This window comes from Peromyscus californicus, unplaced genomic scaffold (assembly GCF_007827085.1).
Source record: "Peromyscus californicus insignis strain IS unplaced genomic scaffold, ASM782708v3 Scaffold_15__1_contigs__length_86483966, whole genome shotgun sequence".
NCBI classification, from domain to species: Eukaryota; Metazoa; Chordata; class Mammalia; order Rodentia; family Cricetidae; genus Peromyscus; species Peromyscus californicus.
This window is the reverse complement of record NW_026294447.1, coordinates 11,067,706-11,085,316: the sequence shown is the minus strand read 5'-3', so window position 1 is coordinate 11,085,316 and position 17,611 is coordinate 11,067,706. Positions and strand designations below refer to the sequence as shown.

Sequence of the window (17,611 nt, the reverse complement as noted above, 5' to 3'; positions counted from 1 at the left end):
GTGTGGTGACGCAGGGTCATGCTGTATAGTCTAGGCTATCCTAGAACCTACGCTCCTCCTTCTGTCTCCTGAGTGCTAAGATTACAAGCATACACCAACATGCCCTGTTTTCGGCCTTTCTTCATTTTACTTTTCTCCATCTAACGCTCCTAAGTCCTCCTCCATCCACTTTCACATGCTCCAGTCTGTGAAGACTGCGTTTCTATGTCACCTTCTCACAGAAGTCTTCCTGACAATTACATTTCCATGCCACTGCCTCATCTATGCTTTCATGAAGTATTTATATCTCTATTAACTACTCCATTATAAGTATTTGTTTAATTGTGACTCCTCTAGCAAATCAGATAAGGTTGCACTTCCAGGCTTCAGTGTCCTGCCAAGGTTGCTCCCTGCTCCTTGTCACAATTTTACTTCTCCAAAACTCCCATGATATTCTCTGGGACAGCAAGGGAGCCAAGTGGCACTCACCAGAACTGCTCCTTTTTCAGAATAAAGGAAGACAAGTCAAGTGGCCTTTGTGTAATGGATAAACAATTGGAACTGACTTGACTATCCAGACCAGAAGCCAGGAAACAACTTCCTGAATGTAGCAAGTGGCCAGAAACTGGGAATCTCTTCTAAGCACACAACAGAGAAGATCCTGGGCAGGTAAGAAGCAGCCATCAAGCACATATGGTACTGAGGCTAGAGACAAAGCTGAACAGGTGAGGGTACCCTTCATACTAAAGAGATGACTTCACATGTACTTTAAAACTGGATAAACTTTAAAAATACAGACAGTGGGGCTAGAAGGATGGTTCAGCAGCTAAGAGCACACACTGTTCCTATAGATAAACCAAGTTTGATTCCCAACACCCATATCAGATGGATCACAAGTGCCTAGAAATCCAGTCCCAGGGGGATTAGTCACCTCTAACCTCTGTAGGTACTGGCATGTAGGTGGACATAACCACACAGACACATACATTTACCTATAGTTTTTAAAATAAAAAATAAAAATAAATCTTTAAAAATAAAATATATGAATTATAGCTAACAAATGCATAACTACATTAATGATGACAAAGTACATTATAAAGTACTTTACAGGATAAAATGCACTTCTGGATATTGCCACTGCACACTGGAAGAAATACAGTCACAGAAAGTCAGGTGAATTTTGAAAGCCTCCATTTATCAACAAGTACTCAACAAATACCTACTGTGTGAAACTCACCAGCAGTGCAGAGGGCTTTCTATCACTCCTGGAGCTTTTATTCTTTTTTTTTCAGGTAAGATAAATAATATAGTAAGTAAAATGTCAAATGTCAAAAGGAGTTATTAAGCCCAGAGGTCAAACTCAGGCATTGTAGCTTTAGACAAACACCTGCCTTGTCTTTTTAGACAAGGTCACTGGAACCTACGGCATGCTGATTAAGCCAGGCTGGCAGACCAGCAATCCCCCAGGACCCTCCTGTGGTCACATCCCTGGTGCTGAGGATGGAGCCCAGTGCCTCCTCCCTTTGCAATCAAATACACTATGAACTAAGCAAATTCCCCAGAGTCTTTATTCTTGTTTTTAAAGGAAAATGTCCTAGTGACTCATTATGGTTTCTATCATATCAATTGTATTTCACTCCACTGAGCCTACACTATCACGAGAAAGAAAATGATCTGTAGTGAGAGCTTATTAAGAGGAGGGAAAACTGAAATTCCTGGTTCCATAACAAAATCACTTTCATCTAAAACTTGACTTTTCTAGTGAAATATCTACACGTTTCAATTAATTACAAAACCAGTGAGAGGCAAGACTAGGTTCAGAATGGTCACATGAAAAAAAAACAAACAAACAAACAGATGACTGACCAATCACTCCACACGACTATATCATCATTAGATGTAAGACATGTAGACAACAGGTATATTTTGGCTGGATAAATGACTTCTCTGAGTAATCCTGTACACACTGCACCACAAGCCTTGATGTCATTCCTCTTCTGTAGTCAGTATTTATTCATTCATTCATCTGAGCATTAACTGAAGACAAACACCTCCTTTTGGTTATTTTCCATTTGAAATAGAGCAAGTATGCATCAATGTATACGTACATATATACACATGTAAATATATCAATTATATACATTCTAATCCTCTTTAGGTACTAGGTCTAAGCTTGTTAAATATTTTATTTCTTGTATTTGTGTTCCAAGTGAATGTGTATATAAGAAAAAGCTGTAGCTTCGTCTGTGTGGGACTCCTAGCAGTGGGATCAGGGCCTGTCCCTAACACTTGAGCTGGCTTTTGGGAACCTGTTCCCCATACTGGGTTGCCTTGGGCTCAGCCTTAATACAAAGGGAGGAGCTTAGTCCTACCTCAACTTGATATGCTACCCTTTGTTGACATCCATAGGAGGCCTGCCTCTTTCTGAACAGAAAAAGAGGAGCAGATGGTTGGGGGGGGGGGGGGGGCAGGAGGAGAGGAGGGAGGGGGATCAGCGGTTGGGATATAAAATAAGTGAAAATTTTAATTAATTAAAAAAAGAAAGAAAAGGGCAAACAGGAAGGTAAAGAGATGGCAGAAGGGGAAATGAAATTGCATTAGATGAAAAAGAATCAAAAAGATTCAGGAGAAATGTAAAAACTTGAATAAAAAGAACACCATGAATGGTACTTCCTGCCCTTGACTAACCACAGCCCAGGCCAGCATCACTCTGTCCACATGCTGTGTGCTCCTTGAGTCCTTTGGAGGTTGTGTGTAACCAACCTCTACTTTAAAGCCATTGACAAACACTGAATACCACAGACTTGTAGCTGACAAGTATATTTTATCCTGGAGAAGAAATTTAGGTATAAAACAACGTGTCCCTCACAAAGAAAGAGAAGTATTGACAACCAACCATTTTCACAAAAAAAGAAGACAAAAAGAGAAATGTTTAACCGTAACAACACAAGAAGTTTCTGTCTCAACCCCATTAACTGTAAATTTGATTTGGCTTTAGTGTTACAGAATTTATTCTAATATAGCCAATGAATCCCTACACCTACAGGTTGTCCTGCAAAGAGAGAAAATACTAGTATTTATATTTCTTGTTCAAACACTCAGAGAATAAAAGAACTGTTTTCAGAAATGACGAGGCTCCTGCAGACAGCATTTACTCATGAGATTTGAGGCTTCCCTGTGACATAAAGTGCAGAGTGCTTTGAGGGTGGTTACAGATGCAACGGCATCGAAAGGCTTTTAACTCCGGCTCATTTCCTCTGACCACCATGCCTCCATTCTAAATTATAACCTCTCAGAGCCACAGATCCTTTAAAGCCAGCTTTTAAACCTGCTTCCCATGGTATCATCACAAAATAGGAACACTTTGTTACTCAAAAATCAAAGCACAGAACCATTGGACACAATAACTGTTCTCATTATTGCAAACCAATAAAGAAGGCTCCGCAAAGAAATTGTTTTATCCTAATAGCTCTTGCTTAGCAAGCTGCAAAGAAATAAACACAAAAGAAAGCAAGGAAAAAAATTGCTTTAATGATATACATGATTATTCAGACACTATCGCTAAGGGCAGAAATTGCTAGGACATACTGTGATGTTGTAATCATATTTCAAAAGGAATCTTATGCTAAACAATAAAATTCTGCCTTTTGCATATGGAATATTTTTAAAAAAAATAACAATCAAACAATCCCAATTTTAACTTGAGATTTTCTTTATTGAAAAATCCCATACCAGACATTAGCTGATAAGCCAAGTCACTTCAGTGGTTCATACATACTTAACATTGGAAGGACAATAATGAAGGAGGTGAAACTTACTAATTGCATACCTGCAGTCCTTCTCATTGGTTGGCACTAACGGGTTATTTGGAGTTTCCAGGAAGAGCAAGACAAATATTCAGCCTGTTGACTGGGGTTAGCAAAGCAGATGGTGGGAGATGATGGCACCGAGGATAAAATGCTTATGTGAAGACCTGTATTCCTAGACAATCTCCACCCCCACCCCCGCATAAAAGTTGGGCTCGGCAGCTCACTTCTGCCACCAAGGTGCTACTATGGAAGGATGGGAAGTAAAGACAGGAGAATCCACAGAAGGGCATGGGCCAGCTCACCAATAAACAAGAGACCCTGTCTCAAGGCAAGAAGCAAAGACCAACAGCAAGGTTGTCACCGACCATCACAAGTTCACTGTGGCAAGTGTGCACCCAAGCACACACATACACAGCAGCATAAGTATACACATATACACACAGGAAGGGTTTTTTTTCATTTTTTTTTCTTTTTGTTTGTTTTCTGATTTTTTATGACAGGGTTCCTCTGTGTAGCTCTGGCTGTCCTGTAACTTGCTCTGTAGACCAGGTTGGCCTCGAACTCAGAGATCTGCCTGCCTCTGCCTCCTGAGTGCTAGGATTAAAGGTGTGTGCCACCACTGCCCAACAAGATTTTTTTCTTAAGTCAGCCCATATTGTGCATGATGTTTCTTGCCAAGGAGGTGATGGTATTTTTGGAGGGTTTTGTGTTTTGTTTTAGGTTTTTGTGTTTTAGTTTTTGGTTTGTTTGCTTTTCTGTTTGTTTGTTTTTTTCTCAAAATGCTTTGTCTGGGATTTTTTTCCTTACAGATATTTTGCTTGTACGTTACGCTTTCTGATTTTGTTTTTATAGGACTTCTGTGTGTGCAAGTGTGCATGTCTCGGCGTCTGAATGTGTTTCTTGTGCTTTCTCTGTCTCTTCTCTTTCTTTCTTTCTTGTTTGTTTTTTTTCCCCATTTGTTTGCTTTGACCTATCCTGATTTGTTTTATTTTATTTTATTAGTAGTAGTAGTAGTAGTAGTTTTAGATGCCTGTGTGTTTTCTTCTTCTTTTTTTTTTTTTTTTTTTTTTGGTTTTTCGAGACAGGGTTTCTCTGTGTAGCTTTGCGCCTTTCCTGGGACTCACTCGGTAGCCCAGGCTGGCCTCGAACTCACAGAGAACCGCCTGGCTCTGCCTCCCGAGTGCTGGGATTAAAGGCGTGCGCCACCACCGCCCGGCTGCCTGTGTGTTTTCTAATGAGAGAGAGAAAGAAAGAAATGGTATAGATTTGTGTGGGTGGGGAAGTAGAGAGAATCTAGGAGTAGTTGGGGTAGGGGAAACCATAATCAGAATGTATGGTATGAGAAAAAAATATACTTTCAATTCTTTTTTTTTTTAAGGAAAAGATTAGGACTGTAACTCAGTTGGTAGAGTACTTGCAGGGTATACAAAGCCTTGGATTCACTTCCCAGCACTGCATAACTGCCTCCATATTCCCAGTCAGGAGGTAGAAGCAGGAGGATCAGAAGTTCCAGGTCTCCCATAGCTACACAGCAACAGCAACAAAACAACAAACATGAACCGAGGGTGACGGAGCCAGAGATTTCCATGCTGGAGAAGTAAAAGGACAAGAGCCAGGACAGGGTGGCACACATCTTTAATCCTAGCAGAGGCAAGCTGATCTCCGTGAGTTCAAGGCCAATCCGGTCCACACTACATAATGTAGAGAGTTCCATGCCAGCCAGGGATACATAGTGAGACACTGTGTCAGAAAGTGGCGGGGTGTGTGTGTGTGTGTGTGTGTGTGTGTGTGTGTGTGTGTGTGTGTGTGTGTGTGTGTGTAGCCCTGTTGTTTCTGAATAGAATTAGATATATCAGTGGAAACATATTTTCAATAGGTAAATGAAAATGTGGATTTTTGTATTGCCCAGGTTTGTTGACCAAAAACATCTATAAGTAAAGACAAGGAGAAAAGCAGAGCATCCCTAGGGTCCAGATACAGTTTCCAAGCATCATTCATTCTCCATAGAAAGGACCATGTAGGTTGGTGGTTCCAAAACCAGGGCAAGAAAAAGATACGTCCAGATACCCTCTTCCCTGGCAAACTGACAACATGACACCACTGCCTTGACCATCCTGCCAAAAACATATGACAGAAAAGTGTTTTTTGAGGAAAGCATATCAACTAAACTAGAGAAGTAACTGGGGTGTACTCTTCATAACTGTTAAGTCATTAAAGGTGAGACCAGACTGCTCTGGACTGAAGCAGACTGAAGCGCCTGGGCAACTGAATCCAATGCCTGGATTCTAGACCTTCCAAGAACAGCACTGTGAAAGCGGTGGGGTGAAGAATCGGATCTAAGGAGGAGCTGAGGGTACTGCATCCATATGGGCTTCCTGTTCTGTCGTTATATTGAAGTGATATGAGACAAGGTCCTTGTTTTTAGGAAACAGTCAGTGAAAATCTAAGGGCATTGTGTCTGCTACTTACTCTGGAGAAAAAAGTCTTTAAAGTAATCCTTTAGGGAGTAAGCAAACTGTGGAAAGAGAACAAGGAAGGGGGGATCAAGAGAGACTATGATAAGGCAACTATAATAAAATAATAATAGAAAGCTGAGTTGAAGAAGTGACCGTTTTTTCTTATTCACGCAATGTGTTTAACAAATTAAAATAATTGCAAAGTAAAGTTCTACAAGGAAGGAAAGGTTTGGCCATAAGTGGCCACATACTGTTAAGTAGAACCTTAATTTCTTCTTCTCATTTCTCTTTTTGGACTTCAAGAAAAAGTCTCTCACTTTACAGCCCAGGCTGGGATTCACTGTACAGTCAGTCCATGCAGTATGTAAGCTCACAGAAATCCTGCCTCAGCCTCACATGTGCTAAGATTATAGGCATGATCCACCACAGCTGGCAAATCCTTAACTTCCTGTGAAAAACCATAGTCTGATATGATTTGGGGGGAAAAAACCTGAAACACATTTGTGGCTCAAAGCAAAATACAGCCTATTTAATTCCAAAAACATTCCAATAAAATCAGGATATTGAAGGGTATCAGTATGTCTTAAAATTTAAACTATTTATACTTAAAATAGTTGGCTAATTAATGGTGAGATATAGTGGGAACAAAAAATACATAAGGATGATGCTGCAGAAAACATCTGGTAGTCACCTTGACACATCTGGGAAGAGGAAAAATCAATTAAGGAATTACATCATCAGATTAGCCTGTGGACATACCTATTGAGCATTTTCTTGATTGCTGATGGATGCAGGAGGGCCCAACCCATCCCAGGCTGGGATGGATAAGAAAGATGGCTGAGCAGGCCATGGCAGAAAGGCACTGAGCAGCATCCCTCCACGGTCTCTGCTTCAATTCCTCACCCTGGTTCCTGCCGTAAACTCCTGTGCTGGCGTCCCCTGATGATAGATAGTGACTTTAAGAGGAAAGAAACCTTTTCTTCCCCAAATTGTTTTTGGTCAGCGTTTTATCATATCAATGGAAAGCAAACCAGGACATGATATAAACGAAGCAACATGGCGCCCAGATCCCTGTGAAAGGAATGGCATCTCACTGCCCACATGCAGAGTGTGATGGTGCCCAGTCTCATGAAATCAGGAGTCCCCAATGTCTGCCACACTTGCCAGGCATGGTACATCCTGCCTCCCGTGACAGAGTAGGCTGATCTGAGACAACACTGGAGGCCATATTGTCCCCAGAGCCACCCCTCACGCTTGGCTAGGCTTCTGTCAGACACACATTGGAGTTTAGGTGTCTCCTCTGCTCAGCCTCTTATCACTGACCTTCCTTTCCCCATGATCATGTGATATGTGACCCACATTTACAACTCAGCATCTGCTTCTTGGAAACTCAACCTGGCACACAGCAACTGGAGCCCAATACAAACACAGTTCACAGTTTTCCCTCCTGAGTAGGTAACTTTATTTCTGACTCACAGGATGCTCACATGTTTTTTTCAGGTGAAGTCTACCTCTAACTCTGATCCATTTACCTTCTCATGCTGTGTGACAGAGGGATTGTACTCTTCCCTTTGCATGGTAGCCAAATATAAAGAATAATCATTATTTAAACAACAAATTTCCCTCTTATGGTCCATTAGTTCCTGCTGCTTGTCCCTGTAGTGAAATTGAAATATAACAAAACAATCTCCATGGCAATAGATAATAATCTGGTAAATGTGCATTTCTGACTTCAGCAACAGAACAAGAGGAGATTGTAGGGCTACAGCAGGGCTAGATTTCCATTTCTATGTATATAGTTTTTGGCACAACATTTTAAAATGAGGGAAAAAAACAAATGCAGACACACAGACGAAAACTATAAAGAGTAAAACTAACTTTGGCCTCAAATTAAAAGAAAGAGAATAATACCCAGCTTGTCATACTCTTGCTACCAAAATATATTCAACCAACATAACAAGCTGACCTCATAAACTTGCCAATCCTGCACTTTTTATTTGGAACCTATTATCTATTATAGAATCTTTTTTAATTATCAATTTACCCCATTGTTTTCTTGTTAGCAATATAATCATCAAAAAATTAAAGATTTTAATGGTATAAAGAATCTCTAGAAAGCAAATTAATGGAAGAACTGAAGGTTTTGTAGATACTGGAAGATCTCTCACTGGGTACCACTCTGACAATGTCTCCCACACAATGACGGATTCAGGGTGATGGCCCTGGGCATCACCCTGTATAGGCCATCTCTACTACATATGCTCTTTTCCCTACCTCCCTAAGCTCTATGGTCACCTACAGTGTTTTGTGCCCACAGAGAGCACACCATGTCCCTGTTACTGTAACTGTATGCTTTAACCACACCATCCTGAAACTGATGCTTTCAGTAAATGGCCATTAAGGGAAACTCTTTCCAGTAAAGAAAATAGAATCTCTAGCCTGAGTGGAGTCCTAACATTCCAGTTGGACAGGGTCAATGACAAGGCTAAGGGATCAACCCTAAAGAAAATGAGACCATCCCTAGGATGGCCAAAACCTAAATCTGCTTTTCAGGTACTCTGGTCTTTCATACTCTTTGTCAAAGGGTCCCATCTAAAGGCCATGTGGGAAACTCAAATAGTATGGCTTTTTCCCTTCTCCCTTCCATTCTCCTCCTCTGGGCACCTGTGAGATTTGGGGATTGCCTGCCCTAGAGGTTTTTTTTTCTTTAAACTGTTATAAAATTGTCCTTGATCATTCATTTGAGTCCATTCTTAAATTATTTTATTAATGAGATTAAGAACCCAGGAGAGGATCTCCCCCAGATTCCAGTAACAATAGCACATGTGTGTCCTCCCAACTGTGACACTCCACAAACCCTATGGCTGTTTTGTGGCGGTTTCATTTACACAGACACAATTAATTAAATCATTGGCAAGTCTCCTACGCCGCACCCTTCCCCAGGGTTGAAGGATGGAGCTCAAAGTTCCAAACTGTCAATCAAGAGGAAGTGTCCTGGCAATCAGCCCTATCCAGAAGCTTTTCTAAACACCCACTGGGAGTGGCCTCAGGACCAAAGAAACTAGGTCCATTATCTGAAAATTCCAAGAGCCTTAGGAGTTCTGCACCAGGAATACAAAGAACTTTCTGAACACAAAGACTTAAATGGCTTTCTGTGACACCCAATGCTTTACCATCTCTGTCCTATTTTCTACGATGGCTTCTTTATCTGTCTGTAATCACTGGTTACTGGAGACCCAGCCTCTGAGATGGCTCTCCTCCTGCTGCTTCTTGTGAACGACGTCTCCCATTCCTTCTTCCCTTTACTCCTCCCTCCTCTACTTTACCCAGGGCAACAGGCAGGATTTAAATCATTATGAATTCTCAGTTGTATTTCCTCCTTCTGCTCTGCTTCATCTGCAAAATGAGGCTAGGAAGAGAAACTTAGCTTCAACAACTCAGGGAAGCACCTCCCTGAGGAACACAGATTCGCCTCTCTCCAGTTCCTCTCCTCTGGGCACCGCTGAGATTTACTCATATTTGCCTTACTTGTAGTTTTAACGTCCTCAGTTTCACCATTCCCACTGCCAAGAGTGTAACTGTGTAACTTCCTATAGAAGGCCATCGGAAGTTAGTCTGTGCCCAGATAAAATGCTGTCCCTGCTGACATTTAGCACCCAATGTGTCACACAGAGACTACGCAATGTTTTTTCATTAGTGCCCTTGTCAATAATGCCATCATTATGTCTCTAACAAATTTTCAAAAATAAATGTAACTCAAGGTAGGGTCTTATTCTGCTTTTGCTCTGAATGCCTCTAACTGTTTTTTTCTATCTCAGTTACTGATATTATTGCTTATTTAATAACAGAATTGTTAATATCCTTAAGTTGGCATCAAAGAAATGGTTTTTGAAAGACTATATAAGTATTCCCTTTTTTTGGTTTGTTTGTTTTGCTTTGTTTTGAGACAGTGTTTGTCTGTGTATCCCTGGCAGTCTTGGAACTCACTCTGTAGACCAGGCTGGTCTTGAACTCAGAGATCTGCCCAACCCTGCCTCTGGAGTGCTGAGATTAAAGGCATGCACCACCACACCTGTCTCTAGTATTTCATAATTTTCCTATACCATCATTTATCTGGTTAGCTCAGCAGAGATGGACACTAAGTACTTTTTCTACCAACTTAAATCTATATTTTCTTCTACATATTTATGGATTCCATGTTTTGTATTTAATGTTTACTAAATCCAAGGTGGATAGCATATAAATCCAAGATGGATATCATAAATATATGGGAGCAAACATAGAAAACTCATGTTTTTCAAGTAGAAGATTCTAATCCATCGAATTCAAACAATAAAAACATTCAGATTAAATATATTGTTAATGATTTTAGCATGTTTATATTTTTAAGTCTAGAGTATTATCAAGTATTAGCACATGAGCATCTAACATCAGTTCCTTTAACCTGCCTTTCAGAATACAGAATCAGTATTCTCCTCCATTCTTGCACTATAAAATAGTAGGAATTAGAGACATGGCCCAACAGTTAAGAGCACTATGTACTCTTGGAAAGGACCTAGATTCAAGGCCCAACACCCACATGGTGGCTCACAGCCATCAGCAACTCCAGTTCCAAGGCATCCAACACTTTTTTTTTTGGCCTCTGTGGGTACTGGTCACACATGTTATATACATACATGCATAGGGGCAAACTCTAATACACATAAAAATTTTAAAATGTTAAAGAAAACAGAACAATAGAATATCCTACATCATAAAGTTTGGCCTAAGAATAGACTCAATTCCTCTACCTTTTGAAAGGCATTCCAAATTAAACGCATAAGGTGAAGTTGCCTAAGTTCTATGTTAAACTATCATTAAAATATCTGTGCTGTGTCCTGTTTGCCAATACAGCATAGGCTGAGCATTAAAGTCAGTTCACCCCAGGAGTCTCTCAAAGGCTCTGGCTCCCAGTTAGCTGAACAGACACCCATGTACTTTCCAAGCCATCTTCACATATGTGGTCACTAACCTTATCATCTTATATTCACTTTCTGACTTGACAGTAAGACCCCTTATCTGGGTTTTATTTCTATGGCTGTGATAAACACCATGACCAAAAGCAACATGAGAGAAGGGGTTTATTTGGTGTAAAGGTTACAGTCCATCACGAAGGGTGCCAAGGCAGGAACCTTGAGGCAGAAACTGAAGCTGAGACCATGTAGGAGTGTTGTTTGCTGACTTGCTCCCTATGGCTTGTCCATCCTGCTTTCTTGTAACATCCAGGACCAACTGCCCGGGGTGGCACAGCCACAGTGGGCTAAGTCCCCTCTACCCCTACCACATCATTTATAATAATCAAGAAAATGCCCCTGAGATTTGTCTACAGGCAATCTAATTTAAGCATTTTCTCAATTGATATTCCTCTTCCCAGATGACTCTAGTTCAGTGGTTCTCAACCTGTTGGTCACGACCCCTTTGGGGGTCAAATTACCCTTCCACAGGGCTTGCCTGAGACCATTGGAAAACACAGATATTTACATTATAATTCATAATGATAGCAAAATTACAGTTATGAAGTAGCAACAAAAATAATTTTATGGTTGGGGGTCACCACAGCATGAGGAACTGCATTAAGAGTCGCAGCACTAGGAAGGCTGAGAACCACTGCTCCAACATGTTTCCAGTTGCCAACAAAAAAAATCAGGCTACACCTCCCTGCTGAATCACAAGTCTCAAGAGTGAACTCTCTATGGGAAATACCATTTTGTCCCCATCACTTGGCTGACAGAGAATTTGTATATAACTTCTACCTGCATGCATGCACCAAAACCTATAACTAAAGACTTCTAATCTCTTTCAAGTCTGCCAATCAGTAATGATTTCAATAGTGAACAATTTATCTTTTTAGGTCCAGTGTCCAATTAAGAATGAGTAGTTTCTTAGGGGGATGAGTTATTAAAAGCATTTAATCTCAGACTTCTAATATGATAGAACCTTTGTCCCTAACCCAAGCTAGCAAGCCTTGACACCGTACCTCTACCTGATAATAATCCTTTTCCTACCACTGTGGTGGCTCTCTCAGATCCTTGGAACTTCTAACACAACCCACTGTCCCTTAAAAATGTCCTTGGCTGTTCTCCTTAGGGCCTTTCTGGGTGTCCAATCATCTGTCTTTTTGGTCTGAACGACAATATCCTTAAGACATTGGCAAACCTGCATTGAGACGGCCTGCAGGGTCAGCCGGAAGACGGCAGTGACGTGGGTAGAGTAGGGTGTGGAGACAAGGCTGAGGAGGAGCTGCCAGCCTGCCCTGCTCCCCAACACACACCATTAGATACGACGGCAGTTCTTCTCTACAATGCAAGGTCTCTTTAATAACGTTTCTTAGCGTCACTTTTAAATTTTACTTATATAGTTTCCATAATTAACAACAAAGATAATATAGTTTCTCCATCACATTTGAAAGAGAGAAGGGAGGTGAGGTTATATAGATAAACCCTCCTCACATACATTCTGGAGAGAATGGTTCATTTTTATTTATTTTACCTGTTTTCTTTAGCTTATTTTTTTAATGCTTGCATAAATTTTTTTTCTTTCTTTCTCTTTTTTCCTGAGATTGGTCTATCACTATATGCATCCAGTGACCTTGAACTTCTGATCTTCCTGCCTCTAGCTCCTCAGTGCTAGGAGTTCATGAATTCACACCACACTGGATTTATGGGGTGCAGGATTATTTTGAACATAGGGCTTCATGCATACATCACAAACTGAGCTATATCCTGAGCCCAAAATATTTACATGATTTTAAAAAACATTTTGGAATGAACATTTCCTTTATTTTCTCAGGATTTAATGTCATAGAAAGATTATCTTGTTGAGAAATCTTAAAAGACTTAGCCTATTCTAAATATAATCTCTTGTTATGAGTGAAAATTAAGTCTGTAAAATAAAATACAATTATTTGCTGGTGAATGTTTATGCATGAATGCTAAGGGTGGTATTTTTATTCAACAAATATTTTCTGACTGTCAACCTATAATAAGTGTTCTGAGGGAAGCAAAAGCAATTAAAACTAATTTTCTTTTCTACCTCTAATGAGCATACACCTTAGTAAGAGAGAGATCTGTGCTCAACTAAAAATACAAAGCTGAATAAAATGTTTTTTTAAAAAACAAATTCTATTGTTATACAAAGGAATTAAACTATTGTACTCAAATATAAATAAGTAGAATGGTTAAAGCTATAACAAATAATCTTCTAAATTTCACTATACTTCTTATACTAATTAGTGAAAAATGACCGAATCCTGTCCCAGTGATATATTAGACATGACTCACATCATGCTCCCGGAAACACAGGCTGTATGTGCATGTTGGTGAGTCAATGCTTGCTCTTCACCAAACTCAGCAAGTACTGGTCAAGACAACTGAGAAAAAGTCATCATGTTAAGCTGCTCACATGGTACACCATGGACTAGATGCTCATCACAAGGTCAAATCAATGTCAAGCAGTAGAATTAGGAAAATCACAGGTCACAGCTGAAGCAACATAGAGGCCCTATCATTCCATTATGTCAAAAAATACCTTAGTGAAAAAAGGTTCTCTGGGAGCTTTTCCACATCACACATTCAGGGTTTAACAAGAATAGCAAGTTCAGAAAGCAATGCATTCATTCACCTTTCCATGCCACCCATGTTCAAAATGAGACTAAGAAAAGTGTGCTGAAACTCTTCAGACACCAACGTGGCCCCTGAGGCCAAGTTCCCTTATTCCTCTCTTGAGGCTTATCCACATGACTACATGGAAGCACCCCTTCCCTTAGAAACCTTAAGTTCCCACTTAGAGTCAAATTAAAAGTGCACAAGATGGCTTCCGTTACAACATTCTGCATCTACACACCCAACGTACTTCCTGTTACCTTTCCAGAAGGAACAGCCAGTTCAGTCTCAATGACCACACAGCTCCACAAGCATACCTGTGCTTTTTATGTCCGTTCTCCAATAGCAAATCCTCCTGCTCCTATCCAAACCTCTCCATCTTAACCCAAGCACCATGACCTCTGAGAAGTCCTTCCAGGTCATCCAAGTCCACGCTCCTACCTTCCTTACTGAGTCATCATCTGACTGTCAACCTCCTTCTCTCCTTTGTCAAATCCGTACATGTATATAATAATATACTTCTAACATATCCACCACGATTTAGGGCATATAAACTGTTTTCATACCAGATTACAAATTTTAAAGCCAGATGGTTTGCCTGTTTATTTTGGACATCCTATAATAATTAGACTATTTAGGAAAAGACTTAGCTTGAATTTTGCATTGAGAATTGCCATTAGATTTAAATGTAAAGTATTTGTGTAAAATCAGCTAGGGCAGTTTGAAATTTTTTGAAGGGCTTACAGCTTTCACCCTACATGCTATTATAATGCAAACTTGAAAGAACACCAAATACATCTGCTAATTAGTTTCCTAAGAGCCTAACATAAGGAGTTGATCTCAAAGACCTATACCCACATGCTTACACGGCCCTAGCTCACAGCACTTTATCTGCTTGCTTAGAAAATCAACGGCCTTCTAGATTCAGTGTGTTTGCTGTAGTACTTTAGAGAACAGAGGATATAATGTTCTGCGAAGATAACTAAGATACCAAGGAGCCAAGTTCAGTGCAGTACATTGACTGGCCACCATTGAGAAGTGGGATGCCAAGGCTGTTCAGGTGAATTACTGAGAGCCTGGTAGCAGAAAGGATTTGCACAGCCACTACCGTAGTGACAATGAAAAATTTTATTGCCTAATGATCTCATTTAAAACACATTAGATTTGACAGACTATAAATGCATTCAAATACAATAGCACAGAAGGAATACTAATTATGGCTACCTTCTTTCACAAATAACAAATGACTTTTGAACACACCTCTTCAAAGTTTGAAATGCTTTTTTCAACTCTCTCTTCCCATTTAGAAATCACACTCAATAGTAAATGGAGACACAGCACTTAGCTGTTTTGAGGAGATGGAAAGAGTCCACCCTTGGTCCATTTGAAAACTCTGGAATTGGGAAAAGAACAACACTTCATTCAGAAGAGCCCCATACTCTAAAAATAAAATGTATTCTAAATTTTCACATTTGACAAAGATGGTATTTCAAACAGCAGCCCACAATTCCCTAAAGGAATGATGTCAATTGGTATTTCTTAAATTAATTCAGTGACCTATGATAATGTGAGTTCTTGATACATAATGTCTGTCAGTAGGCAATGCAAAAATTTCAGAACCAAATCTGATGTCTGAACTCCAAAGAGCAACCACATACACATATACATATACACACATATACATACATACATACATATATGTGTGTATGAGTTTCTTAATTCCTACTTCACCTCACATCTGTTAGGTATGATGATATAAGAAATAAACATTAAACCAGCCATAGGTTGCCAGAACAACTCCACAAATGAAATACACATAATCAAGATCCGTGGGAATACCTACCCAGACATCTGTTTGCACTAAGACAGTAGAAATCTGTACAATTCCTCTCACCAACAGTGGCTGAGTTGGTTTCATGTGTGGCGCCTGCACCGATGACTGAGAAAATGTGCAATGCTATTCCTTCACAGGGATTTCAAAGGCCTCAACAGATGGACACTATCAAGCTTTCTCTGAACTCTTTCCTTTACGTTGTGCCAAGAATGTAGACACCAGCAACAGAAAGAAGATATAACTATTCAGACACAGAAGGACACAAATCAGGCTACTCCTCAGCAAAGCACATTCGAAACACCGCCTAAAGATTGTGACCAGAACTTCACATTTAAATGTCCAATGAGTTGGGAGCATTTTACACAGTGTCACTCCGTATAGAGAGTGGTTACCACATTTTCAGAGAATTTCTGTGTGTGGAAAAGATTAGAATATTACCCATCTGAAGCCTTACACTAAGTATTAGGCCCCTAAAAACCACAGGCGACGTGAGGAAGAACACAAATGAGGAGCAGTCCACACTCCTGAGCTCCCAGCTGTGCATCTGTTAGTCACAGTAATATCAGAAAAGAAACATTAAACCTTGACAGCTTCTTCTCAGAGTCCTGGCTGGATTCTCCCACTATTCCTGACCTCCAGGTATGAATGTACCTTATGACCTAGCTAGGATTGGAGTCTCCTCTCTCTGTAGGCACTGCCAAAGTCACGGGTCACTAGACTATTCGTGCAGGTCGAAGCCAGCCCAGGATCTAGACACTTTTGTAAACAATCTTCTACTGGAACGCAGTTCCCTTAATTACTGTCTAGAGCTCCATTCATAACAGGTGGTCAAAACCATAGTCTCAATTTTAAGGCTATTGTGTTTCAGATCCTTCACAGAAAGGGCATGCCACCTCCTAGGTGAGCTCTCTCAGAACAAAGGTTTCAAGGACAAGTCACAGCCTAACAATGCCCCAATTTTTTCCTTGAGTCCCTCCCTTAACTGTGTTCCAGCCTGTCAAGCCACAGCCAATCTTCAAGATCTAATAGGGACAAAAATCTAATTTTCTCCCACCCTCCCACCATAATGCCTCTGGAGTTTCAATACACACAGTTCCCTTTGTTCATTTGCATTGGCCAAAAACTTGAGAATCTTCCTCAACTTATCCCTTATTCACAGTTTCTATACCAATTAAAAAAAATCTTCAAAATCTATATTGAGGCCCGGCCACTGCCTGGTTGCTGCTCCCAAACTCAGGCTCCACCACTTCTCACTCACACCACTGTGGAAGCTTCCTATGGACCCCTCTGTCTGCTGTGTCCATGCTGTCTTTGCTGCAGGCTGACTAGCATGAGGACGGAGATTGGCAGGGCTGGCTCTCTGCCATATCACCCTGCTCCTGTCTCCAGATTACCAACTCTGCTGTCTCCACATGTGCCTCCCTGTCCTCTAAAACAGTCCTTCACAAACCCACCTCTTCATTCACCTTCGTGCCTGAAAGACTCTTCCCTCAGTTATCTAGTTGGTCCATTTGCTCATGTTATCCAAGCATCAGTTCAAATTAGAAGTCTTCCTCACTCACTCTTTCCACATGACGACTCATGTCCAATCTACATCCTGCTACTGTATGATCCAGGGAAACAGACTCTGAGATTTGGAGTTGCATTCATCGTGAGGTGAGCTCTCAGAATACCTCCAAGGGGAGGAGGGAAGGAGACCAAGAGAAGGAGAAGCCGGAGCAAGTGCACACGAAAGAGAATTAGACATAAGAAACTGCAGAGGGGAATAACATTCAAAAATGTTAGACTGAGCAAAGGGGGCCAAGACTCTGAACCCAAGTCTGAATAAATATTAGACTCAGCGTATCACCAGAGAACAGTAAGTCTTTGGGTAAGAATGTGTGCTTGTCGAGG

General features: G+C 40.6%; 1 protein-coding gene across 8 annotated transcripts in view; it reads right to left on the bottom strand.

Moving 5' to 3' along the window:
- Immp2l (inner mitochondrial membrane peptidase subunit 2) overlaps positions 1-17,611 on the bottom strand; it is an 868,678-nt gene that overhangs the window by 715,526 nt on the left and 135,541 nt on the right. Inside the window, exon 5 of one of the 8 annotated variants that reach the window (XM_052738395.1) lies at positions 14,836-15,277. The exons of the other annotated variants lie outside the window; for them this stretch is intronic. Within the exon in view, the coding sequence (XP_052594355.1) occupies positions 15,226-15,277 (52 nt within the window). The 3' untranslated portion in view covers positions 14,836-15,225. Of the gene's footprint in view, positions 1-14,835; positions 15,278-17,611 lie in introns of those variants that run through there. 8 annotated transcript variants of the gene reach the window in all.